This window comes from Mobula birostris, chromosome 27 (genome assembly GCF_030028105.1).
Source record: "Mobula birostris isolate sMobBir1 chromosome 27, sMobBir1.hap1, whole genome shotgun sequence".
Taxonomy (NCBI): Eukaryota; Metazoa; Chordata; class Chondrichthyes; order Myliobatiformes; family Myliobatidae; genus Mobula; species Mobula birostris.
In genome coordinates this window covers 33,668,121-33,694,223 of record NC_092396.1, presented here as the reverse complement: position 1 = coordinate 33,694,223, position 26,103 = coordinate 33,668,121, and the positions used below count along the sequence as shown (strand labels likewise).

The window sequence follows — 26,103 nt, the reverse complement described above, 5'->3', positions numbered from 1 at the left end:
CTCAATTTCATAATTCCAGCTTCAACATTAATGGATCTATTAATTCTGCCACTTCCAGTGGGATTCCACCACCAGACACATCTTTGATTCTGCCCCTTTCAGCATAATAAAAAGGACCTTTCCCTCCACAACTCCCTGATCCACTGCTCCGTTTCTTTTTTCATAATACCTTCCTATATAACCACAGTAGATCCAACAACTTCCATTTTAACCAACATCCAGGGACCCGAACAGACCTTCTATAGGAAAAGCAATTCACTTGCACTTTTTTTTCCCCCAAATTTAACATATTTTATTGAAAGATCACACTATGGTCTCCTCTGCATTGGAGTAACCAAATGCAGATTTAATGGCTTGATAGTAAATCTCTATTCAGTCCATAAGGCTTCCAGTAACTCATCATTTTAATTCTCTATCCCATTTCCACTCTGGCCTCTAACTTCCCACATTGTCCCATGATGCCCAAAATATACCCAGTGGCCACTTATCAGCCATCTCCTATAGCTAATAAAGTGGCCACTGAGTGTATATTCATGGCCTTCTGCTTGTGTTGCCCATCCACTTCAAGGTTCGACATGTTGTGCACGCAGATGCTCTTTTACACACCACTGTTGTAAAGTATGGTATTTCAGTCACTGTCACCTTCAGCCAGTCTTGTCATTCTCCTCTGACTTCTTTCACTAATAAGGTGTTTTCACTCACAGATCTGTCGTTAACTGAATTTTTTTTTTTGTTTGTCACACCATTCTCTGTACACTCTAGAGACTGTTGTGTGTGAAAATCCCAGGAGATCAGCAGTTTTGAGGATCCTCAAACAACCCCATCTGGCATCAACAATCATTCCAGTCAAAAATCCCTTGGATCACATTTCTTCCCCATTCTGATGTTTGGTCTGAACAACAACTGAACCTCTTGACCATGTTTGCATGCTTTTGTGCATTCAATAGCTGCCACATGATTGGCCGATTAGATATTTGTATTAGGTGGTGTACAGTTTATCTAATAAAGTGGGCACTGAGTACAAGCTCAACGAGCAGTAGCTCATCTTCCATTTGGATTTATTGTGGGTCCTGGCCTGAAATGTCAGCTCTTTAGTCTTCTCCATAGATGCTGCTTGACCTGCAGGATTCCTCCAACATCGTGGGTGTCATGTGTAGTTACTGCTGAACTCCTCACACTTCTCCACATGATAAGCAGACCGGCCAAGCATTTCATTGTGCTTAACATTAACATGAGCAACCACAACAACTATATGCATTTAAATATACACTACTAATGTAGTTAATCATCTCTTAGTAAAGTTCTTTACACCAATCTTAATGTTTCTGCAGACTTCCCACAGAACTAACTTGCCAGGATAGTATGGTGGGCAACTGACAAAGATTTAAAATTGTGGATACCACAACAATGAGCAATTATTATTGAGTATTCTGCTGGAGCCTGATTGGAGGGCATCACAAGCTATAATCCACTTTGTCAAGTTGAAAAAACAGAAGAGAGACTCCATTTTAATTGTCCCTCCTAAACTATTTACTCTTAACTCTATATTTACTCAGGTGTTAATTCTCACAGCGGGAGAAGGATAAATAAATAATTTTTTGATACGTTTGTAAATAAATAAATAGGCAGTAACAGAACATTGTATTCACAATGGCCTTAGGGTTGACCTTGACGGCACAAAACTCCTGTGCTGTGCCAATGGCTTTTGGGACCACCTAGTACAGGAAGCCATCGAAATAAAACTAGAGGAAAAGATTTTAAACAAAGACAAAAGGTATCACTCTAAGAAAGAACTGGAATTTGATTGTAAACAAGGTTAGAGAGCGGAAACTTGATTGTATGAGGACTAACCAATCAGGAGTAACAGAATAGTGGTATAAATACCACCAGACGATATTGCCATGTGCAGGCAACATCTCTGATGAAGATGGTGCAGTCTGTCATCGAAACATCGGTTATAATCAATACCTGCACCCAGTCGGTGCAGGTATTCATCATATACACCGGGATAGCACTAGATTCTTTTTCATATTACCAACTAGTTTTGCATTCCATCAAGACTCCCAGTAACATAATTTTAAACACATGGGTAGAAGTGTCTCTCTTCACTATCCTGTGCTATAATCCAGCTGAGCAGAATCCATGCCCAGTAACACTTAAGTAAACGGAATGAAAAAGATCAGGCAAGTTCTACAAAGCATTGACAATCTAATCTGCCAAACTGCTGCACAAACACGGTAGCCAGAAGAGTCCACAATCAGAAGTAACACAACAAGTTTTGTAAGTCAGAGTCATACAGCACAGAAACAGACCTTTTGGCCAATCTAGTCCATGCTGACATGTTTTTCTGTTTTGTCCTACCTACCCGGTCCTGGACCATAGACCTCCATTCTCCTCTCCTGTATATACCTTAACTGTTGCAATTGAATCTGCATCCACCGCTTCTGCTGACAGACTGTTCCACACTCATACACGTTCTGAGTGCAGTAGTTCCCTCTGCGGTTCCCTTTAAGTATTTCACTTCTCACCTTAAACTATGATCTCTAATTCCAATTTCATCCAATCTCAGGGGGAAAAGGCCTGCATGGTTTACCTTATCTCTACCACCCATTATTTTGCGTACCTCTATCAAATTCCTCTCGTTCTCCTATGCTCCAGGGAATAACGTCCAAACTTACTCAATCTTTCCTTTAGGTCCTCAAGTCCCAGCAACATCCTCAAATTTTCTGTGCACTCTTTCAAACTTGATACAATTTCCTGTAAGCAGGTAACCACAGCTGCATACTACACTCCAAATTCGGCCTCACCAACATCTTACACAACTTCAATACCCCAACTCTTGTACTCAATACTTTGATTTAATAAAAACCAAATTGCCAAAACCTCTCTTTACGAGCTAATCTACCTGTGACGACACTTTCAAGGAATTATGTATATGCATTCCCAGGTCCTTGTGTTCCACTGCACACCTCAGTACCATATCTTTCACCATGCATGCCCTAACCCCAATTTGTTCACCCAAGCAGCAACTCCTCACACTTGTCCATCTGTTATTTTTCAGTCCATTTTACCAGCTGATCCAGATCACGCTGCAAGCTTTGATAGCCTCCCTCACTGTCCACTCTGCCACCAATCTTAATGTCATCCGCAAATTTGCTGATACAGTGTACCACATTATCATCTAAATCCTTAATACAGATGATAAACAACAATGGACCCAGCATCGATTTCTGTAGCACACTATTAGTCACGAGTTTCCAGTCAGAAACAACCATCTATGACCACTCTCTGGCTAATGCTGAATCCAATTTACTTCTTCCTGAATGCCAAGCAACTGAACCTTCTTGACCAGCCTCCCATGCAGGATACTGTCAAAGACCTTTTTAAAGTCTTTGAAGACATTAGCCTTCCTTATAACTATTAAAAAAAAAACTCAACAAGATAGGTTAGACACAACTTACCAGGCACAAATTCATGTTGACTATCTCTAATCAGGCCCTGTCTATCCAAATACTTATACAGTGCCTTGAAAAAGTATCCAGCGCCCAACCCTTTGTTTACATAAATGAGTCTTACAACCAGGCATTTTAATCGATTTAACTGAGAATTTTTATTTGTGAATCAATGCTCCTCCCCCCCCCCAGAGCAGAGCCCCAAAACAGGAAAAATTGCAAAGCATGAACAACTAAAAATCCCAACTCTGAAATGTCAGTAGTTCAAAAGTATTCATCACCCTTTGCTCAGTACATAGCACCTCTCACAGCTATTACAGCCAATTTTTGAATAAATCTCAATCAACTTTGCACAACTTGATGGAGCAAGATTTGCCCATTCCTCCTTACTCAAGCTATTTAACGTTAGTCAGACAGCGGCAGTGGACAGCAATCTTGAGGTCTTGCCAGAGACGTTCAATCAGTTTAAGGTCAGGACACTGACTGGGCCACTCAAGGACATCAATTTTCTTTATTTGAAGCCACTCAATGCTTGCTCTGGCAGTGTGCTTTGGGTTGTTGTCCTGCTGAGAAACAAACTTCCCCCTCAGTTTAAGTTTTCTGGCAAGGCCTGGCAAGTTTTTAATCTAGGATCTCTCTGCATTTAGCAGCATTCATCTCCTCATCAATCTTGACCAGATTTCCTGTCCCTGCTGCTGAAAACAAACACTATAGCATGATGCTACCTCCACCATACTTTACAGTAGGGATGGTGCTATTTGGCTGATGTGCTGTTAGATTAGATTAGTGTGCCACTAAAATAGCATATCCTTTCCCATCAAACCAACCAACACACAAAATGCTGAATGAACTCAGCAGGCAGGCAGCATCTATAAAAAAGAGTATAGTCGACACTTCAGGCCGAGACCCTTCAGCAGGACTGAAGAAAAAAAGCTGAGGAGCAGAGTTAAAGGGTGTGGGGGGGGGGAGGGAGAGAGAAACACAAGGTGAAATCTGAAAGGGGAGGGACAAAGTAAAGAGCTGGGAAGTTGATTGGTGAAAGAGATACAGGGTTGGAGAAGGGAGAAGTCTGATAGAAGAGGAAAGAAAGCCTTGAAAAAAAGGGGAGGCATGGGTGAGCAAGGAGATAAGGTGAGAGAGGGAAAAAGGGATGGGGAATGGTGAAGGGGAGGACATTACTGGAAGTTCAAGAAACCAACGTTCATGCCATCAGGTTGGAGGCTTCCCAGACATAATACGAAGCGTTGTTCCTCCATCCTGAGTGTGACCTCATCACGACAGTGGAGGCCATGGATAGACATATCGGAATGGGAATGGGAAGTGGAATTAAAATGGGTTATCACTGGGAGATCCTGCATTTTCTGGCATATGCTCATATTTGGATATGATACATGACCTACCTATTCTTTTGCCTCAGTTAATTAGACCGTGTTTGAAGATGCAAAACGTACATTTAAGATCTGCCCCATCTCTTTCAAAGCCATGGATAGATAACCGCACTGATCTTCAACAGGATCAATTTTGTCCCTTGCTATCTATATGCATTTAACATACCTGTGTATATAAAAGCCCTTAGGATTCTCTTTCACCTTGCCAGCCAGAGCAACCTCATGTTCCCTTTCAGCCTTTCTGAGTTCCCTCTTCAGTCTTCTCTTGCATTTCGTACACTCCTTATTGTTCCATACCATATTTGTCTCAAGCTGGCTACACTTGTTATGCACCTCCTTCTTAACCGAGGCCTTGATATCCCATAAATATCAAGGTTTCTTAAGCCTGTAGCCTTGCTTTTTATTCAAACAGAAACTTACGAATTCTGTATCCTCAAAATTTCACTTCTGAAGGCCTCCCACTTACCAAGCATCTCTTTGAAAATAACCTACCCCAATCTATACCTACCACATCTCTTCTGATGCCATCAAAATTGGCTTTTCTGCAATTCAGAAGCAAGGACCAACCCTGTCCTTCTCCATAATTATGTTGAAACCAATGGAATTATGATCACTAGATCCAAAGTGTTCCCCTACACATACTTCTGTTACCTGCTCTGACTCAGTCCCCAGGTGGAGATCCAGCTGGGACCTCTAAATATTAAGGAAACTCTGTTGAACGCATTTGACAATTCAATTTAAAGTTCTATTCCAACAAGTCCTTTGGGAGTATGGGAGCCCCAGTCAATATGCAGAAAGTTAAAATTCACCTATCATCACAATCTTATCTTTATGCAAATATCTGCCATCTCTCTACAAATATGCTCCTCTAAATCCCAAAGACTATAACGATGTCTATAACAAATTAACTTTTCTTATTCCTTTCTTATTCTTCATTTCCACACATTGCCTAGTAGAAGGGCCATCTAAGCCTCTCTAAGCAAAGCTGTGACTTTTTGTTCTGATGAGTAATATCTCCCCCCTCTATCTATAGTACTGTACAAAAGTCCTAATCATCCTAGATTTTTTTTACATAAATTTTTAATGATTTTTGTCTTCTGCAATAGAAATGAGCAATTTTTAGATTTCTAATCATTATTTTCATTGAAGAAAGTAACATATCATGTAATAGACCACTTTTCAAATAAAACTTAATTTGTAAGTACATAGCCCAGTGCTCTGGACTGACGAGTCAAAATTTGAAATTGTTGGCTCAAGCAAGGCAGCTTGTCTGTAAAGGAGCTGGAGAGCACTACATGGATGAGTGCCTGCAGCTAACAGTGAAGCATGGTGAAGGTTCCCTGCAGGTGTGGGGCTGCACTTCTGCAAATGGAGTTAGTGATCTTGTCAGAATTAATGGAATCCTCAATGCTGAGAAGTACCAGCAGATATTCAACCAATGTGCAATCCCATCAGAGAGGTGTCTGATCAGTCCTAACTTGATTCTGCAGCAAGAACATGACATAAAGAACCATCTTCAGTGAAAAGAACCACCAGGAGTTGTGCAACAGATGGTACGGCCTCCACAGAGCCCTGATCGCAACATCTAGACTACCTGGGGTTACCTGGAGAGACAGAAGCAAGCAAGGAAACCAAAATCTTACAAAATAACTGTGGCAAGTTCTCCAAGATTCTGGAAACAACCTACCAGCCAGTTTTCTTAAAAAACTGCACAACAGTGTACCCAAGAGAATTGACGTGGTTTTGAAGGCAAAAGGGTGGTAACACCAAACACTGATTGGATTTAGTGGGGTTTTTTTTAAACTATTCCCTGCTCTTTATAGTAAATTTTTTTTAGTATTTAGAAGCTTTTCATTTCATTTTCTAAAAGCATCTTTGCTTTACTGATTTTTTTTTTAACAAGTGCATTAAGACTTTGGCACAGTGCTCTGGAACACTGTGCTGCCAGTACAAAACCTTACATTATACTCCATCTACCACCTTCTTTCCTACCATTTACAACTTCTTTATACCCTTTACAGATATTCTTCATCCTCCTTACAATTCACTTTCCCACCTAGCCTTGAATTGTCTATCAGCAAATCTGGAACTGTTGTACTCTGTTGTTCCAAAAAGTTCATTAAGGCAAATTATAAATAGCTGAGGGCCCAAGTCTGATCCTTGCAACAACACACCATAAGTAATGCTTGATATGTTGGTATGTACATATTTAAGTATTTCTCACAGGGCGGCATACAAATAAAGATTAAAGGAATGTTGCAAACAGACAGGGACGTCAAGTTGAGGTCATAATCAAATCAGCTGTGATATTATAAATGGTGAAGGAGGCACAAAGATCCAAATAGCCTTGTTCTTTTCATAACTTATGCATGTAACCATATCCTCAAAACTTCTTTCTCATGCTAATGTTGCTGTCAACAATTTCACTGGGGTGGCACAGTTTATCAACAGTATATTAGATTCATGTTAGTGAACAGGGAGCTCAGTCTCTGTGTTCCTTGCCCTGCTCCTGACGTGATGATCAGAGTTGTATACTGAAGATACTTTATACTTTATTGTCGCCAAACAATTGGTACTAGAACATACAATCATCACAGATACTTGATTCTGCGCTTCCCACTCCCTGGATTACAAATATTAAATATTAAAAATAGTAAAAAAATTAGTAAATATTAAAAATTTAAATTATATATCATAAGTAGAAAATAGAAAAATGGAAAGTAAGGTAGTGCAAAAAAACCGAGAGACAGGTCCGGATAATTGGAAGGTATGGCCCAGATCCGGGTCAGGATCCGTTCAGCAGTTTCATCACAGTTGGAAAGAAGCTGTTCCCAAATCTGGCCGTACGAGCCTTGAAGCTCCTGAGCCTTCTCCCGGAGGGAAGAGGGACAAAAAGTGTGTTGGCTGGGTGGGTTGTGTCCTTGATTATCCTGGCAGCACTGCTCCAACAGGGTGCGGTGTAAAGTGAGTCCACGGTTGGAAGACTGGTTTGTGTGATGTGCTGCACCGTGTTCACGATCTTCTGCAGCTTCTTTTGGTTTCAGGTAAGTTCTGTACATATTGAAGATGTATCATCTTCTCCCACTGTCTGCATAGATGCAGTTCAGAGATACCTTTCATCCAATGACTTTTAATTGTCCACTTATAACTTGTTGCCAGTTCCAATCAACTTCCAAGCTTCAGTCAGATTGAAATTGCCCATTAGACACCAAGCACATGGATCCCGAGGGGCCAGAGCAACTTTCATCAAGGAACAGTAGTGATAGAAAGGTATTCACCACCTGCTCCTGTCTCACCCCTCCCCCTCTCTCCTTTATACTGGCTATATCCCTCTCTACTCTTAGCCCTCTTGCAAGGCTCCAACAAGAACCACACTGACAGTTCCTCCCGCCCCTCCCCCCACCAATACATGCTAAGCCATGAGCCCTTATTTAATGTAAGAAGCTTTTATGTGGTATCTTCTAAAGTGCCATTTGAAAATACAGAAAGACTACATTCACTACGTAAGAACCAAGATCAGCTCCTTGGGAGGGCACCAAAGGAAAATTTCTATGTATGTAAAGAGAAGTCACTACAAGCCATTTTCTGTATGTAGCTGGATAAGCTTTAAAAAAAAGGCAATTACGAGCATAGTTAACAGAGCAGACATTTGTATTATCATGGGCTGGCATCATCAATGCTGAAAATTAAACCTGGTTAACAAAATTACTTGAAATTACTAAAGATCAGAAGCAGATTTACTATCACTGACATATGTCATGAAACTTGCTGCTTGGTGACAGTGGTACAGTGCAATACATAAAAAAAGTTGCAAACTACAATAAGAAATATTAAAAGAACATAAATAGTGCAAAGAAAGCAAACTGGTGTGGTATCAATTATGAAATCATTCAGAAATCTTACGGTGAACAAAAAGAAGCTGTTCCTGAAATGTTGAGTGTATGCCTTCAGGCTCCTGTACCTTCTCCCTGATTGCAGTAACGAGATGACCATATCCTGTGTGGTGTGGCTCCTTAATGATGAATACCACTTTCTTGACCCGACTGGCATTGAGTACAAAGTTGTTGTTGTGACACCACTCAACCAGCCAATCTATCTCATTCCTACACACATCTCACCATCTGAGATTCTACCAGCAACAGTGGGTTCATTGGCAAATTAATAGATGATGTTTCAGCTATGCCTAGCCATACAATCATGTGTGCAGAGAATAGAACATTGAGCCAAGCAAGCATTCTTGAGGTATGCCTGTGTTGAATGTCAGAGAAGGTAACATTATCATCAATTTCCACTGACTGTAGTCTCTTGATGAGGAAGTCAAGGAACCAGTTGCAGAGGGAGACAGAAGCTCAGGTTTTGAAGCTTGTTGTTAAGGCTGGAAGAGATGATGGTGTTAACACCAAGCTGTAATTGATAAACAGCAGCCTGGCATAGGTATTGGTATTGTTCAGGTCATCTTAACCCAAGTGGAGAGTCAGTGAGATTACATCCTCTGTAGATCTGCTGTGGCAGTAGGCAAATTGCAGCAGGTCCAAGTCCTTGCTCAGGCAACAGTTAATTTGAGCCATGACCAACCAGTTCCAGCACTTCATCAGTAGATACAAGTGCTACCAGTAATAGTCATTGAGGCAGCTCTCCCAGCTCTGCTTATACAGCAGTATTATGGATGCTACTTTGAAGCAGATGTGAATCTCCATCTGAAGCAGTGAGAGATTGAACATTGGTCCTTGAACACTCCAGCTGGTTAGTTGGCGATTTTTCCAATGCCCTGCCAGCTACATCTTCAGGAACTGATGACTTACAAGCATTTGCCTCTTGAAAGATATTCTGCTTCTGAGACAGGTATCACAGGTTCATCAGATGCTGCAGGGATTTGCACAAGTATACTTTTATTCTCCCTTTCAAAGCATGCATAAAGGTGCTCAGCTCACTGAGAAGTGAAGCATCACAGCAATTTATGATGTTAGGTTTCGTCTTGTAAGTAGTAATGGGCTGCAAAATCTGCCACAGCTGGTTTATATCCGATTGTGTCTCTAACTTCACTTGGAATTACATATTCAGTCTTATGACAGCCTTCTATAGATAGTACCCGAACCTCTTGTAGAGTTCTGGATCACCAGTAAAGAACGCATAGATCTAGCCTTTAGCAGACTGCGACATGGCAGTAGTTTGTCACAGACCTCTTCAAGTTAGTCTGGTTTAGGTACCCCACAAATGGACACGGAGGTATCGGTGTGACTGACTCGCCTGCTCCTCCAGTGCCAGCTTGATTTTACCCTGGGGTGAAATATACACTGCAGTCAGGATGACAGCAGAAAACTCAATCAGCAGATAGAACAAACTATTTGACCCCCAGATGTTCCAGGTTGGGGAGAAGGACTGAGATAGAACCTCTTCACCTGTGCACCACAATGACTTAATCATTAAACAGATACAGTTGCTTCTGTCTTTTCTGATGCCTCTGTCCAGCCCATGCAGTGGAAGGAGAAGCCCTCAGGCTGGAATGCCGTGTCCAGGGTGCTGGGGGTGAGTCATGTCTCTGTAAAGCAAAGTATACAGCACTCCTTTCTGGTACTGCAATCTTGCTCAAAGGTCTTCAATTTTATTTTCCAGAGACTGTACACTGAGCAGAAAGATAGTAGGAGTGGGGCCTCAGAGCCCTATGTTATAGTTTTACCTACAGCCCAGCTAGTGGACACCCTTTCTTTAACAATGAAAACTGCACTTGTGTAACACCTGTGTAGTACCAGTCTAATCATGTGTGACTAGTCGTCGCACCCTTTTGAGAAAAATCAAATTACACTAGGTGCTAATAGGCCATCAGAAGGTTCTAGGTAACAGAAGGAGACAGTGAATAGTAAACACACACTTCAGGAGATAAAGTTTGTTTATAAGAACAATATGTACAAAATATCTACATAAGAACAATTCAAAATTCCAACATTCTGTTTAGGTTCCAAATCTCAGATATCAACAAAAGCCAAATTCCTGTTTAGTTAGAATCAGAGACAGTCATTAGAATAACCTTTGTTATTCAGATTTGTCTAACTACTTAGATCTAATGTTACTCCCTATTTAAAATTTACAGACTAAACTTCCCTTTTTACTTATCCCTAGTTAGTTAGAAAACCAAATACAATTCCTATTCTCAGAAAAAAAGTATTATAGTTAACTTCAGTTTCAGTTCCAGGCAGTATATCTACAAGTTTAAATTCAAAAATTATATATACACAGTTTAACTCATTTCACAACAATTCTCCAACATCACAACTTTTATACAAAGCAAATCTCACCCAGCAACTTAACAAAGTCTTTGCAAAAATAATCAATTCTTGCAGAAAATCAAATTTGGATTCTTCGAATAAAAATGAACTTGTACATCCAACCATATTAAATCCTCTGCGTCATTACACATTTTGTTCCTGCGCTGGTTCTTCATCACGGGTGCTCGCCATCTTGTTTTCTGGTTCATTGGAATGAAGTAGTTTATCATCCACAATAAGTCAATTCACAAGGGTGCTGCGGAGCAGAGCACAAAAAAAGATGCTTGCAGAATCCCACCTGAAGGAGACCCCATTGTGAGAAGTGCTTTGTGCAGACAAATGGTTCCAAGGATGAAGTGCCAGTATCCCCAACTTAGACCATTTCAAATGAACTGGCGTCTTTCATGCAGAACGTGGCTTCAGCACACAAGTAATCAAAGCTCCAACATTTATGTGCACATTTAGACTGGTTTAACTGTAATGGGCCCTTCCCGCTCTCCCCCCCCCCCCCCGCAATTAACTGTTTGTTAAAGTTGAAATATCTGTAAATATACTTCCACTTTGATTTTATGCCAGTGTAGGATCTGTTATTTCCTGGGGAACGATAACTTTCCATGGGGCAGCATTTATAAAGCATTCACCATTATTTCCGATCCATTATTGGAAAATTCCAACTTTCCTGTTTGGTTGAATCCGAATCATCATTCCAACCTTGGACGTATACTGGTTATTGAAGGTGGTCTTCTCACCATTACCCATGCGATGCAGAGTCCTGTAGCTAACAAGCCAAGTTTGTAACGAGCCACAGTGAGAGGATTACACTTGTAATTGGACTCACCTCTAACACTTCCTCTGGAATTCAATTACTCAGGAGTAGGAATTGTTCAGGGACTTTACAAGACTACATCTGTAGTTCAGGTCTCTATCTGAGGATAAAAGGATTCTCCTGGGAAGTTCAAAACAGGATAAGCCATGAAAGACTGAAATTAGGAGAAATGTTTTTACCAAAGTGTTCTGAACCTGTGGAATTCCCTGCCACAGAAGGCAATTGACACAAAATAATTAAAGATATTCAAGAGTTAAATATTATTCACGCATGTTAAAAAGTATAGTAATATATTGTCATTTATGGAAATTTTATTAGGTGACAAAAAAAGAAAATGATCAAAAATGTCCGTCCTTCTGGTTGACAAAAATGTGATGAGATTACAGCGGAAGGCTCAGCTTCCACAAATTTATATATTCACTAGGATGAAGGCAGCAAAGGTCCACTTGCCTGGTCCAAACTACAAGAGAGTAGACAATGGAAATTAATTAAGTCATATCAGTTTTACAATGGAGTCCTGATAATTTAATTGATGACTTTTCTCGTGGAAGGAGTGAAGATGCTAGAGGGTCAATTCTGGCAAAATGATAATTGATGAATGATCAGAGAAAAACAAGCAACAACAACAAAACAAAAAAGACACCTCAAAAGTACAATCTTAAAAAGAAAATAAATACATGAACATTAAATTATTGGTGTGCTTCCTGGGCAAAGCATGGTACAGACCATCAGCCAAAGCTGATTGTATAAAGCAAAATGAAAGAAACATTCAAATAAGTGACCCAGTGATGCAAGAACTTTTGAAAGAAGATCATCTCATTCAAGGATCTTTACCATCAATGCTGGTCTTGCTGTTTTAGTTACAAAACACAGCAGGTATATAGGAACTGATACACCCAAGTCTGTACATATTTCCACCATTTAGAGTATTTATCATTGCAAAGTGCCTCTTACCTTTTATTATACAAAATATTTGTAATTATCAAGATGCTCACGTTTCATTCATATACAGAGTATTCCTTGAACCTTACTACTTTAGTGTAAAACCCCATGATAACCTTAAATACTGACCTTTTAGCTTTTTGATTTCTATCTGCATCTGATGCAAGTTTCTGTCTGTTTGGTATGTGAAGAATTCCAAATCCACATGAGAGAATCTGTTCACTTCCTTCACGCTTCTTTGCAATAGCCACCACCTCCACAATTATCACAATGTGGGTGCAGTTTAGGGATGTGTGGAAATAAACAGCCTGAAAAATGACACAGAGTGATGAAAAGTATTAAATATCACATTTCTCTTTTCAATCCTTTTCCACTATCTCTTCTGCTGCCTGCAATGGCTTATGGCAAAAAATCTTTCCAACTATTTTTAAAAAACATTTGAGCAATTTGTACAGATGTGCATATCATTATTCATTTTCCACTATTTTATCATTTGGATTCGTTTTAAAAATTCTCAATCAATGTTGGCAATGCTGAGGAATGGACCGTTCTCTGCATATACCAATAAGCATCAGAACTTGATCAGGCCAAGATTCCCGAGGTGAAATTGCCCAGAACCACCCTCAGTAATGAACCAACTTAAACCTTAAAAAAAACGTCACTGCATCAGTTCAGTATATCACATGAACCATGCATCCAATTTCTATTCAATTCAAGGCTATGTCACACAATGGTTTACAACTGAAATTAAACCCAAATTTATTTACTTCGGATGTTGCATAGCATCAATCATAGGTAGCTGGTGGAAGTTTGCTAAACTAGCCAGTACTCATACGTGAGTTACTCTTTTTTCTTCGAATCATACTTTGAAAGAAAATTAAGTGTCACTGATAGTACATCATAGTCCACAACGGCAGTGCATTCTCACCACATTTTGGAACCTCTAACCAAATTTTTTTATATATATTAAAAAATTTTATTTTTTAAAGATGAAATATAAGGACTCAATTAATACAATTAACACATATTGAAAAAAATTAATTCAAATACATTAATAAGTCCAAGAGAAAAAAAAACACCTATCCCAACACCATCTCCCCGCATTTAGAAAAAAGGAGGGAGGAGAAAAAAAACATAAAAGACAGAGGAAAGAGAGAAGAAAAAAAAGAGGGGAAAAAAAGAGGGAAAAAAAAGAGTAGGCATCCAGCTCTCAGAGTCAGTTTAAAATGCAAATTAAAGAAACTAGCTTATAATAAGGGGTATATTAATTTTTAAAAATTAAAATAAATAAACAATCTGGGCATTTAAGTAATCCAAATATGGTTGCCAAATCTCAATGAACATAGTGTATCCATTCCCAAGGGTGTAAGTAATCTTCTCAAGAGGTATACAACTTTGCATTTCTTTATTCCAACAATCAATATGTACAAGAGAATCAGATTTCCATGTTACCGCTATGCATTTCCTGGCCACTGACAACGCAATTTTAATAAACTTGGATTTATTCCTGGGGAGGTTAACTTTCAAAACTGCTAAGTTCCCCGGAAGAAACAATTCTGGGTCTAGAGGGAAATCCATCCCCAGAATCTTTCCCAGTACCTCCCCCAGATCATCCAAAAAGATCTCAGTTTCATGCATAGCCAGGTGGAAAACAAAAAGGTACCAACATCTCCGCCACACCTGAAACACATATCAGAAATTTCTTGTTTATTTTTACTGTATGTATTTTTTCAGGTGTGAGGTACAAATGATTTAAAAAATTAAAATGTATCATTCTGTATCTATAGTTGATAAGAGTGGTAACACTATCCAAACATAGATGTGACCAACATTGATGATCAATTACAATGCCCAAATCCGACTCCCATCTCTCCCTCGATCTTTATGTACCAAGCTTTGGGCATTGGACCTGGAATAAAGAATACATATTAGAAATAAATTTAGTTGTATTTTCCTTTTGAATTAGAATCTCCACGTCTGAGCACCTTGGTAGGGCCAATGATGGACCCAAACAGTCCCTCAAAAAAGATCGTAATTGGAGATAGCAGAAGAATGTGTTATTAGATAAATTATATTTATTTTTAAGTCACGTGATGTTGTGCCATTGATCAGGCGCTTCCCTGAATAACTCCTACAAAAACTTCTTTACAACCTGTTTATAAGGCTCTCATATAACTTCAATAAAAGCAATGGTTAAAAGGAAAAGTCATGGAAATCCTACTGGCGCTATCGCTGCCGACCTTGCACTCCCAGAATTTAACTTTCCATTGATGTCAATATAACCAATCATTTGAATTTTCTTTAAAAACTGCATATACTGGAAGCTTGAAGTAAAAACAGAAAATTCTGAAAACATTCACCAGATCAGGCAGTATCTGTGGAAAGAGGATCAGAATTCACAAAACTTGTGACAAAAGTTCCAGAGAAAAGAAGGGTTGGTCGTGTAAAGGAAATGTTTGTGATGGGGTGCAGAGCAAAGTTGCCTGGGTGACAAACTGCTTTAAGAGTTGTCTAGAGTCATGCAATTGTACAGCATAGAAACAGGTCCTTCAGCATACTGTGTCAATGCCAAACAATTTGCCTATCTATACTAATCCCTGTTGCCTGTATTTATATTCCTCTGTCTTGTTCAGTGAAGTACCTGTCAACATGCCTGTTAAATGGTGTTACTTTTCCTGCCTCCACCACCACTTCTGGCAGCTCATCCAGATACCAACTACTGTGTGAAAATTTTACCTTTCAAGTCTTCTTTAAACTTCATCCCTCAGCTTAATTTACTAATTTTGATCATCCCTAGCATCGAAAACAGACACCGGTTATCTACCATTCAGACACCTCTATTTTATATACTTCTGTCATGTTACATCCTGGCTTCCTTTTCTACAGGCAAAACAAACTTAGCCTATTCAATCTCTTCAATGACTAGAGCACTCCAGTAGAGGTCACGTCCTTGTAAAACTTGTTTGCAACCTTTCTAGCTTACTCATACCCTTCCTGTGGTATGATGACCAGAACTGTACACTGTATCCCAAGTGCAACCCAACCAACATTTTTTCTTTCATCTGTTTCCACTCATCACCTGACTCCAAACACCAACCCTCCCCTCTCCCCAACTGGCTACACCTGTCCATAATTTCTGAGGCCATCTACATCCACCGATCACCTACTGGCACATGACTCACTGTTTCCCCTCTCCTCCATAAATTGGGCATCCTCCTTTTACACCCAATCCTGATGCAGAGTTTTAATCCAAAATGTCAACAATTCATTTTCCTTCACAGATGCTACCTGACCTGCCAAGTTCCTCCAGCAGTTTGTTTTTCCACTCCAGATTCCAACATTTGTAGTGTCTTATGTTTCCAACATGTTATACCATTTTGATTAGTTGATGTATGACTGAACACAATGAGAAATGAAATAAAAAAGTCACACCGAGATAAAAGATCTCAGTAAACGGAGAAATCACAAGGCGGCAAGTGGCATATTCCTTTTCTATTTTTAAAATTCAATAATGTTAGGATGTTTCAAAGTTACATAAAGAGCTGAGGATATGCAAGTTAAAATTTATCCTGATAACTGCAGAGAACACAAATTAATATTTAACCTAAACTCTTTAAGAGAAAATTCACTTATTCCTCGTGCACAGAAATCTTTAAAATGCTGCTCCAATTTTGGATTATGTGAGCACCTGACCTGCAGTCTTATAAGCACATGTAAATTGGAGTTTACCCTCTTTTTAAATGCAAAGTGGACCAGTGCTTCAACTCAGTAAAATTTAACAGGCAAAAAAACAGAAGCCAATACAGCAAATTAAAAGCTTTACACGGCAAGTTGAAAACTTATAGGCGTACTCATCCAGGAACTATGAAGATAATTCAGGTTTTTGCTTTGGACTAATACTCAGCATTCCAATGAAATGCAGACAAATCTCTCAGCTGCTAATCTGTCGCTTCAACTGCAAAGCAGTTACATATACCAGACATTGCACTAATTAATTTACTATAATATTAAGAAGCATCAGGAAGAGTATATTGGAATAACTTGCAGTAGAGTGCTCATGAATAATTTAGCAGTCAGAAGGTTAACTAAAGCATCAGAGTAGTAACAGCATGGCAAGAAGTTGCATGTCATTTACTTTTCAGTTCCCCTGAAGCAAAGCATCCAGCCACAATGTGCACTCCCATCTGGTCATCAGCAATTTCCTTCAGCTAAAAAGACAGATTGACCTCAATCTGCAGACGATTCTCATCACAGCAAACCAGCAGAACGCACGTCAGCTGACTAGGACAAATACCCCCTTTTTTTTGAAGTTGAAATTTTATGCACAGAGTACCCAAATGGGGATAAGAACAAGTCAATTATATTTCAACAATGCTGCCAGAAATTCTCCAGATGAAGTATAAATGAACTTTTTAAGAAGATGGCTGTATTTAATGGCCTATTTTGGCTATTTCATTATTTTTAACACTGTCAGTTAATACAGATTAAAATTAATGGTCTATAAATCCAAGTGTGCAGCTATATTAGATAAATTGTGAAAAGCAGCTGCACTTCCACTGCATGCACAACAAAACTGGTTTCCATCCATGTGGAAACACTAATACATAGAAGTTACTAGTCACAGTAAACTGATTTAAATCAATCTGCACTGCATTTTGACAATGCTGCTACAAATTAAAACATGCACACATAACAGAGATGTGTGAATAGATAATAGAAGGCCTTAAAAAGGAAGAATAATGCTTTTTTTCACTTAAGGAACAGTTGTTACCCAAAGTTGGAAGGCAAGTTGATGTACCAGACATCTAGAACAGGGTCCCCAACCTTTTTTGCACCGCAGACCGGGCCGGCCGACCTCGGTGGGGAGGGGAAGGAGGTGTTAATCACAACCAGAATATAGGTCATAAGTCAACTATAAGTCATTTATAAGTGGCTAATACACTCAATTTTGTTTCTAAAGGGGTATATCAAACGAATTTAATATTAAGCACAGTGCATATTTTCCTCGCATGCATATAGTGATAAGTCAATTATTAGAGTCGTCCCAAACCTCTGGGCCACAGGCCGATACATTGCCGCGAATAATGCAGCGGTACAGCGGTGGCCAGAACGCACCCAGCACATCTTTCAGAAAAAAGCCGAAATAAACAAGCTAATTGATTACGTGCGGGGCGGCACCTAATGAGTTAGCTTGTTTCTTTCAGCTTTTTTCTGAATGGGTGTGTTTTGGCTACCGCTGCATTCTTTGTTGCCCGTATTGGAAAATGCATTCTATTTTCTATGTATTACAATATTTACTCAACAGTATTTACTCAAATGTACACATTGTATTTTCTATATTTACTATGTAACCACTGCTAGCTGAATAGAAGGTATTCACTATGTAGCCATGACTTTTGACCTGCTCACTATTAATTCATGAAGAGAACCAGAATGAAACCAAGTAGAAAGATAACGGTGGCGAGTAAGGTGAAGAAATATGTGGCAGTATGTCAACGCAAGACTAATTAAGAAATAACTGTGGTTAGGGATGAGAGGACATATGGTCTAAAATGTAAACTAGGACATAATTAAGTTGGGGAGTAAAACAATAGTGGAAAGTCGAGAGCGGATATATTGATGATATGTAATCACAGGCCGACTGGATATAATAATGTAGCTGAGACAGGAAATTACTATAAAAAATGCTGTATACAAGCCTCGATGGGCAGTCAGCTACTAGCTTTCTGATTGTCTTGTCGTGGTTTCTCGTTTCTTACAAACAACAAGGAGACGCAGAAAATCCTTCAAGACGTTTTAAACTTTAATTTGCAAATCAAAGCTGAGACAATCAGAAAGCTAGTAGCTGACTGCCCATCGAGGCTTGTACACACCATTTTTTATAGCAATCTCCTATCTTAGCTACATTATCATATCCAGACGGCCTGTGATCACATATCATCAATACATCCGCTCTCGACCTTCCACTATTGTTTTACTCCCTGATTTAATTATGTCCTAGTTTACTTTTTAGACCAGGTGTCCCCTCATCCCTAACCACAGTTATTTCTTAATTGGTCTTGTTTTGACATACTGCCACATATTTCATTACCTTACTCGCCACCCTTATCTTCCTACTTGGTTTCATTCTAGTTCTCTTCATGAATTAATAGTGATTAGGTCAAAAGTCATGGCTACATAGTGAATACCCTCAATTCAGCTAGCAGTGGTTACATAGTAAATATAGAAAATATAATGTGTGCATTTGAGTGAATACTGAAATACTGTTGAGTAAATATTGTAAATACTGTAATACATAGAAAATACAATGAATGCGTTTACATTTTCCAATATAATCTACCCTTTGAGACCCACAGGGTCTCATACAGAGAGAGAGAGGACTGAGAGTCTATACACAAAAGCTCAAATAAAGCCACGCATTTACTCCCAAATTTGGGTTAAACTATAGTTTCCTGCGCTTAAGACTCAAAGTGTTCTTTCTCTAACTCCCTAGGCCGCTGAGCCAAAAACCCATCCCTTCGTAACTGAGACAGTTAAAAAGACTCAGGAGCCTTCACAGCCTAATCCCCACATATCTCATCTCTCTCCTGTTCATCTTGCATGTCTCGTAGACTGTACGAATACATCATCGGTGTCTCCTTCTCCGTAGGGCTCGACCCAACAATTTCCAGGAGCATCGGAAACCGTTTCATTGCAGCACGCACTACAAGCGACTTGAGGCATGGAAGAAAACAGTACAGAATGACCGCACAGCTTAGCAATACAATACCAATGGTTACTGCAATCTTGGTCAGCCATGCTCCCCATCCTCCTAGTTTACTATTTAACCAATCAAAGAACTGGTGTCCAAACCCTGCATTTTGTTTAACTTCCTTTCTTAGATTTTTCAGTTTATTCATTGCTCTGGTAAACAATCCCTCCGGACTAGTGTTATTCGGTATAAAAGTACAGCACTGCTCCCCAAACATTACACAAACTCCTCCTTTCTCTGCCAATAGCCAGTCTAGTACCTGTCTATTCTGCCACGCCACTCTACTGGTCGCATCTAGCTGCTGCCCCAAGGCCTCTAGTGCATCATCAGTGTAGTTAATGAATCTCTGTTGATTATAATATATATAATTTATCCATTCAACATTTTTACTAACCCCTATTATAGGTATAAGTGCCTCCCAGACCGCAGCAATCTCATTTCTTGCCTTAAATTCATTAGGTATACCTCTCGGCTGTCCTATACTGTCGATTTGGATTGTTGGATCAGGTTCATATTTTCTCTTCCTTCGTCGCAGTATCTGCTGCTTCAGAGCGTCAAATTGTACTTCAGGGGATACTACAACTTCATGAATCAGCATAACTCGTGTACATGTACTCGTCCAACCGAGGGGGAGCGTGGATCTCAGACCTCCCTCCTTCCCACAGAGCCACCAGGTGTCTGCTAACGGGATGGTCTGGGCATCCAGTGCACCATCGGGTGGAGGGGTACCTGTCTTGTATCTCTGGCCTGGGGTTACATCCCAAGTCTTAGCACAGTTACCACTGAAATGTCCAACCAAGAGATCACCCGTCCGTGTGAAACATTCATAACTCAAATGCTCCTGCACTTTGAGCTTTTCAAATGTGGGTGTCTGGCTTCTTTTATTCATAGCCCACGGTCTACTGTAATTACAGTTAGAGGCAAGCTTGTTTTGATCATACTGCGAGGAAGCCTGGTATAACATACACCAATAAGGGCACATTAGTGTGTTATCAATACATTTCTGATAACAAGGATCTATCCCGCTACAAGTTCCCATACGGCAGGTCTTGACTATACTTGGACACTGCTGCGCACACTGCCCCCTCCGCTCCTTTCGCCATTGCACGCAGGTGGAAGAGTTGTATGGCATGGGGACTACATATTGCACTGGACTTGCCCTTGAGCATAGATAACAATTCTGTCTCTTCATCATCCCTGCTGTATAATTTGCCCATAGGTACCACATGTTCTGGTACCATGGTACGGAGGTAACCATTGTGCTCCTCTTACTCTTTTCTCTCAGATTTGGTGGGATCCTAACAGTCCCATGCCACATCTGCCAAATTAATGGTCTCCAAATCTGCACAAGAGTATCTGAGTGTATCCTCCCGGGGCGGGATTGGTCACCCCCAAGTCATCCCCATTATCTGAAAGAGTACTACCATCCATAACCCCATCCTTAGGATCTTCGGGCCTGTCCTCAGGACCAAAAATTTCCCTTATTACTTGGTCAAGTTCCTGCGGTTCAGTGTCAGCTTCTTGTTGCTCTTGCCTGTCCCCTACTGTTTGTTCCTCTTCACCACTTACCTCGGGCGGCCCACCTGACTGTACCTGCGGGATTGCTCTAGTGCAGTGATTGAGATGATACCAGGTGGAGCGTCCTTCCACTTGAACTGGGGTGGGTGATGCTTTGGTTACTATAAAGGGCCCTCCCCTTCTGGGTTCGTTCCACTTTCTTCAAAACACTCGCACGTAGACCTGATCGCCTGGCTTGATTGGTCCTTCCCCTTGATCAATCTCTGGCTCTTTCTGTTTTTCCTGTACATAAATAGACTTATGCATCATAGTTAATTGCCGCATGCATTGTTTTAATTCCAATTCCAATTGTTCCAAACTAGGCCCTTTATATGGTCCTCTCCACTGGGGCACTGGCCTGGGCCTTCCGGTTAGCATTTCATGCGGTGTTAGACACGTCATCCGATTAGTCTGCACGCGGTAACTCATTAATGCTAATGGTACTGCATCGACCCAGTTGAGTTTAGTATCTGCACAGATTTTGTTTAGTTTGGTTTTTAAGGTCCCGTTAATTCTTTCCACCATACCCTGCGACTGAGGGTGATACACACATCCAAATCTCTGCTTTATTCTCAGTGCTCGCAGAACTAACTTGACCACTTTTTGAATGAAAGCTGAACCATTGTCTGAGCTAATTTCTGTCAGTATCCCAAACCTTGGGATCACTTCGTTTGTCAGGAATTTCACCACTGTTCCTGCCCCTTGATCTTTCGAGGGTACTGCCTCTACCCATCTGCTGAATCTGTCGATTACCATCAACATGTATCTTTTCCCTCTTACTGTTTTTATCATGTCTACATAGTCAATCACTAGGTGTTTAAGTGGCCCTTCAGGTACGGGTATATGACCTATTGGGGTTGTAATTCCTTTCCGATTATTATTCTGCACACATACCTCACACTGTGACAACACATGGTCTACTGAAGCCTGTAAATAAGGCGACCAAAATCCATCCTTTTTTATTTTTCTTATTACTTCCCCTCTTGCACAATGATCCATCCCATGTGCTTCTGAGATCAGGATAGTCAGTAACGGGGTGGGAGCTACCAGTAGGCCATCTTCCGTGGTCCATAGGCCTTCTGAGTTCTGCTTGGCCCCCCCTTCGTCTCCACAGTGTTTGTTCTGCCAAAGTTGCCTTTCCCTGTATTTCAATTAGGTCCTCTACCATAGGTTCCGGCTCTAGACTTACCTGGGGTGCGCTGACAACGGATGTACACACAGATGCTTTCCTGGCTGCTTCATCTGCAGCTTGATTTCCCTTTGTTACTGTATTCTTTCCTTTTTTATGTGCCTGGCATTTTACTATAGCCAGTGCTTTAGATTTCATCAGTGCTTTTATTAGATCTAAAATCTGCTGACAGTGCTGTAGGGGATCTCCATTGCTCTTTTTAAAACCTCTCTGTTTCCACACTGTAGATTACTCCTCAAGCTTGTATGTCCTGCTTCCTTCATTATTTTCCTTAGTGGCGTTACAATTTCAGCATATTCCCCAATCCAATCTGAACTATATCCTGTCAGTCCCAGAAACGTCATCATCTGTCTCACTGTCTGGGGCTTGGAAGCTTTAGTTATAGCCTCAATTTGATCCGGCGCTATCGCCTTCACTCCCTTGGATATCACTCTACCCAGGTATTCTACCTGTTGCTTGCAAAATTGCAGCTTCTTTCTAGATACCTTATGCCCTCCATGCGCCAGTCTCTCTAAAAGAGTTATGGTATCCTATTCACACTGTCCCTCACTTTCGGAGCAAATCAACAAATCATCCACATACTGTATCAATGTACTTTCCAACGATATGCCCTCTAGGTCCGCCTTTAACACTTGATTAAATACGTGTGGTGAATGTTTAAATCCTTGCGGCATTCTAGTGTAGGTATACTGGTTGTTTCTGTATGTAAATGCAAATAGATACTGACACTGATCTGCCAGGGGAACGCTGAAAAAAAGCCGAACACAAATCAATCACCGAAAGATAGTCTGCCTCTGCTGGAACACTAGTCAAGAGCGTGTGTGGGTTGGGAACTACCGCTGGCCAGTCCTCCATTACCTCATTCACCGCTCGCAAGTCATGCACCAGTCTCCATTTAGATTTATCGGTTTGAGGACAGGTAACAGTGGGGTATTACATGGGCTGTCTGTCCTTAGTACTCCTGCCTCAGTAGCCCCTGTATCGTTGGCGCTATTCCCTCTTCTGCCTCTGGTTTCAGGGGATATTGTGGTCTCCTGGGTGGAACTGCTCCCTTTTTCAGCTTTATTTCTACCGGACTAGCTGTTCTTATTTCCCCTACATCCGTGTCATGTTGTGACCACAGAATAGATGGTAACCTATCTAGCCTGTTATCTCTCTGCCCCCTTCCTTGGGATTTCCAGTCCTGTCTGGGCTGCTGTTTAAATTTATTCTGTCCCTGATCAGGCATTTGCGGGAAAAGCTCCCCCAAAGACGTTTACTATTGGCATGGGGTTTTCCGGACTCTGTCTTACGGCACGACCGGCCCCTCCATATAATGGCATTTCATTCATTTCAAAGGCTGTGCTTAAATCGGTCACTGCTGGCTGCATCTTCTTGCCTTTTTCTTTTTCCTTCTTTTTAAGTTCTTCAAGCTGCATTTGTATCAGCTTTCTTTGCTTCTTGCTGCTCAGTCAACTTTCGTTTGTCTTTTCGATATTTTTCGACCGTATGGGCTACGTGGTCCCTGAATTCCTGTGGGGTCATTGACATCAGTCCGGCCACTTCCTCAAGTTTAGACTTAACTTGGGAAGGGATCGCATCCAAGACAGCACTTCGGAACATCCAGGTCATAAACGGGTTGCCTTCCACCTCTTGTTCAATTTCCAGTCTCCACTTTTTTAACTGATTTTCTATGTAGGCTACTGGATTTTCAGTGTCTCCCAGTGGATCCCCTTTCATGGCTTTGGGGTCCATTTTGGGTGGATAGAGCTCCCTGAGGGCCCCCCCCCCATACCCTCTGCCTCACTGTGTCAAATCTGGCCCCGTCAATTAGTGTGCTGTCCGCATTCTGTATGCCAGCCGCTTCCATCAGCTCTCGCAGTCCGGAGGTTCCCATCAGCCTTATCAGCAGCGCCTTCAAATCTCCCATAGCCAACATTCGTCCCGTGGTTTCTTCCTCAAAGGCCCTAATCCACTTCCCTGCACCCTCATGTAGGCTGGGCAGGGTGTCTTTCAGCCCTTCCAGGTCCTGGGATCCCCAAGGAATATACTGTACTTGTCCCAATCCTTTTACTAACAACAGCATCATTCTCCCTTTCCTTTCCCACATCTCCTGACCCTCCTCCTCGCCTGACTCCCCATCTGTTTCTGAGCACCTTTTTAACATGATTCTTTCCGGGGTTTCCTTTCTCCCTTGGCCTCCTCGTGGAGTTCTTTCTTTCTGCCTTGAGCTTGCATTTGCTTTGGCCCATGAGAAATCCTCAAACTCTCGTTGGAAATTCAGTCTCCGCTGTAATTTCCTAATCTCTCCCTCTGTTTCTAATATCTGCCTTTTCACTCTCTCTTTTTCCCCTTCAAGGCTCCTGTCTCCTATCCTCTGCCTACGTTCTCCGGCACCCTCTCTTTCGCTACTTAACTCTTGCCCACCCGACAAGTTACCTTCTGCTCTAGCCTGCTCAGCTCCGTGTCCATGTAACAAAGATTTCTCTTCATCCCTTTTCGCTTTTAATTCCTGTAACCTTTTGATCTCTTCTTCTATTTCCCTTCCGTAGTTCCTCCTGCTCCTTTTCGTGATTCTTTCTTTCCTCCTCGGTATCCCAGACTTTAATTTCTCCATTTAGATCCACTCTTCCTGTTATCATCGGACACTGCTTAAGGGTTTTTCTCTCGTAATAGGGAGGAGGTTTTTCTACGTCTTTCAGGTCTGGGTATAGAGCTGAAGCCGGCTCCCTGTTATGCTTTTCCTTTTCCTTATCAGCCTGCTTGTTTCGTTTCTCAGTGTCTTTTCTACTTACTATTAATATTCCTCTCGTCTTTCTTAATCTTTCTCCCTCCATCCTAAAGAGTTTTAACACTTCCATTTCTTGTTCCCTTTTTCCTTCTCTTTTCTTAGATTTATCTTTGGGTTTGTGATTTTTAATTAGCGCTTCCATTTCCTCACATAAGCTTACATCAAACGTTCCTTCTCTTGTTCTTTTTTCCCATTTTTCTGAAATTTCCACGATCTTACCTTGACACACCGGGAATTTTCTGCTCAATATTTCTACTGCTGTTCCTTTCTCTGTCATGTTGCTCTCTTTTTCCTTTTTCTATTATGGTATTTTTAGAATCTCACTACTTGTCTATTTAATAGTACTATTTTTCTAACTCTATTTCTATGCCTAGCCTTATGGTTTATCTCACCAGCGTCTGAATTCGCTGTCAAACTATCTTTGTCTCTTACTACGTTCTGCCCGTGCAGACCCCTACTTAGGGCGGTATCCACAGAACCTTTTACACCTCGCCTGTGCAGACCCTTACACTTCTTAAGGCGGTATTCACGAGGATTTTTAATTTGCACCTCGCCTATGCAGACCCTTACACTTCTTAAGGCGGTATTCACGAGGATTTTTAATTTGCGCCTCGCCTATGCAGACCCTTACACTTCTTAAGGCGGTATTCACGAGGATTTTTAATTCTCCTTCCCTGCCTGATCAGACCTTCGTTTCGTGCGAAGCGGTATCCACAGGGACTTACCAACACCACGTGGAATTTTCTTACTTGTACTTCCCCCCACTGCCGTGCTCTTGATTAATCCTCTGAGCCTCCTTTTATCCCCGATTCCGCCAGATTCTTTGGATCGGAGAGACCTTTCGGCAGTTGCTTCACACTTCTGAGTCCTCGAGACCCCCCAAAACCAACAGAATTCTTAGTCCGAATTATCGCAAAAAGCGCTCACTTTTTTCTTTGGGTGCACCCTTAATCTGTTAGCCCCGT

General features: G+C 40.9%; 1 protein-coding gene across 3 annotated transcripts in view; it reads right to left on the bottom strand.

Annotated features, from left to right (window-relative positions):
* Positions 1-26,103, bottom strand: part of nphp4 (nephronophthisis 4) — a 433,219-nt gene that overhangs the window by 347,506 nt on the left and 59,610 nt on the right. For all 3 annotated transcript variants that reach the window (XM_072244772.1, XM_072244773.1, XM_072244774.1), the window contains exon 3: positions 13,001-13,179. In XM_072244772.1, the coding sequence (XP_072100873.1) occupies positions 13,001-13,179 (179 nt within the window). The remainder of the gene's footprint in view (positions 1-13,000; positions 13,180-26,103) is intronic.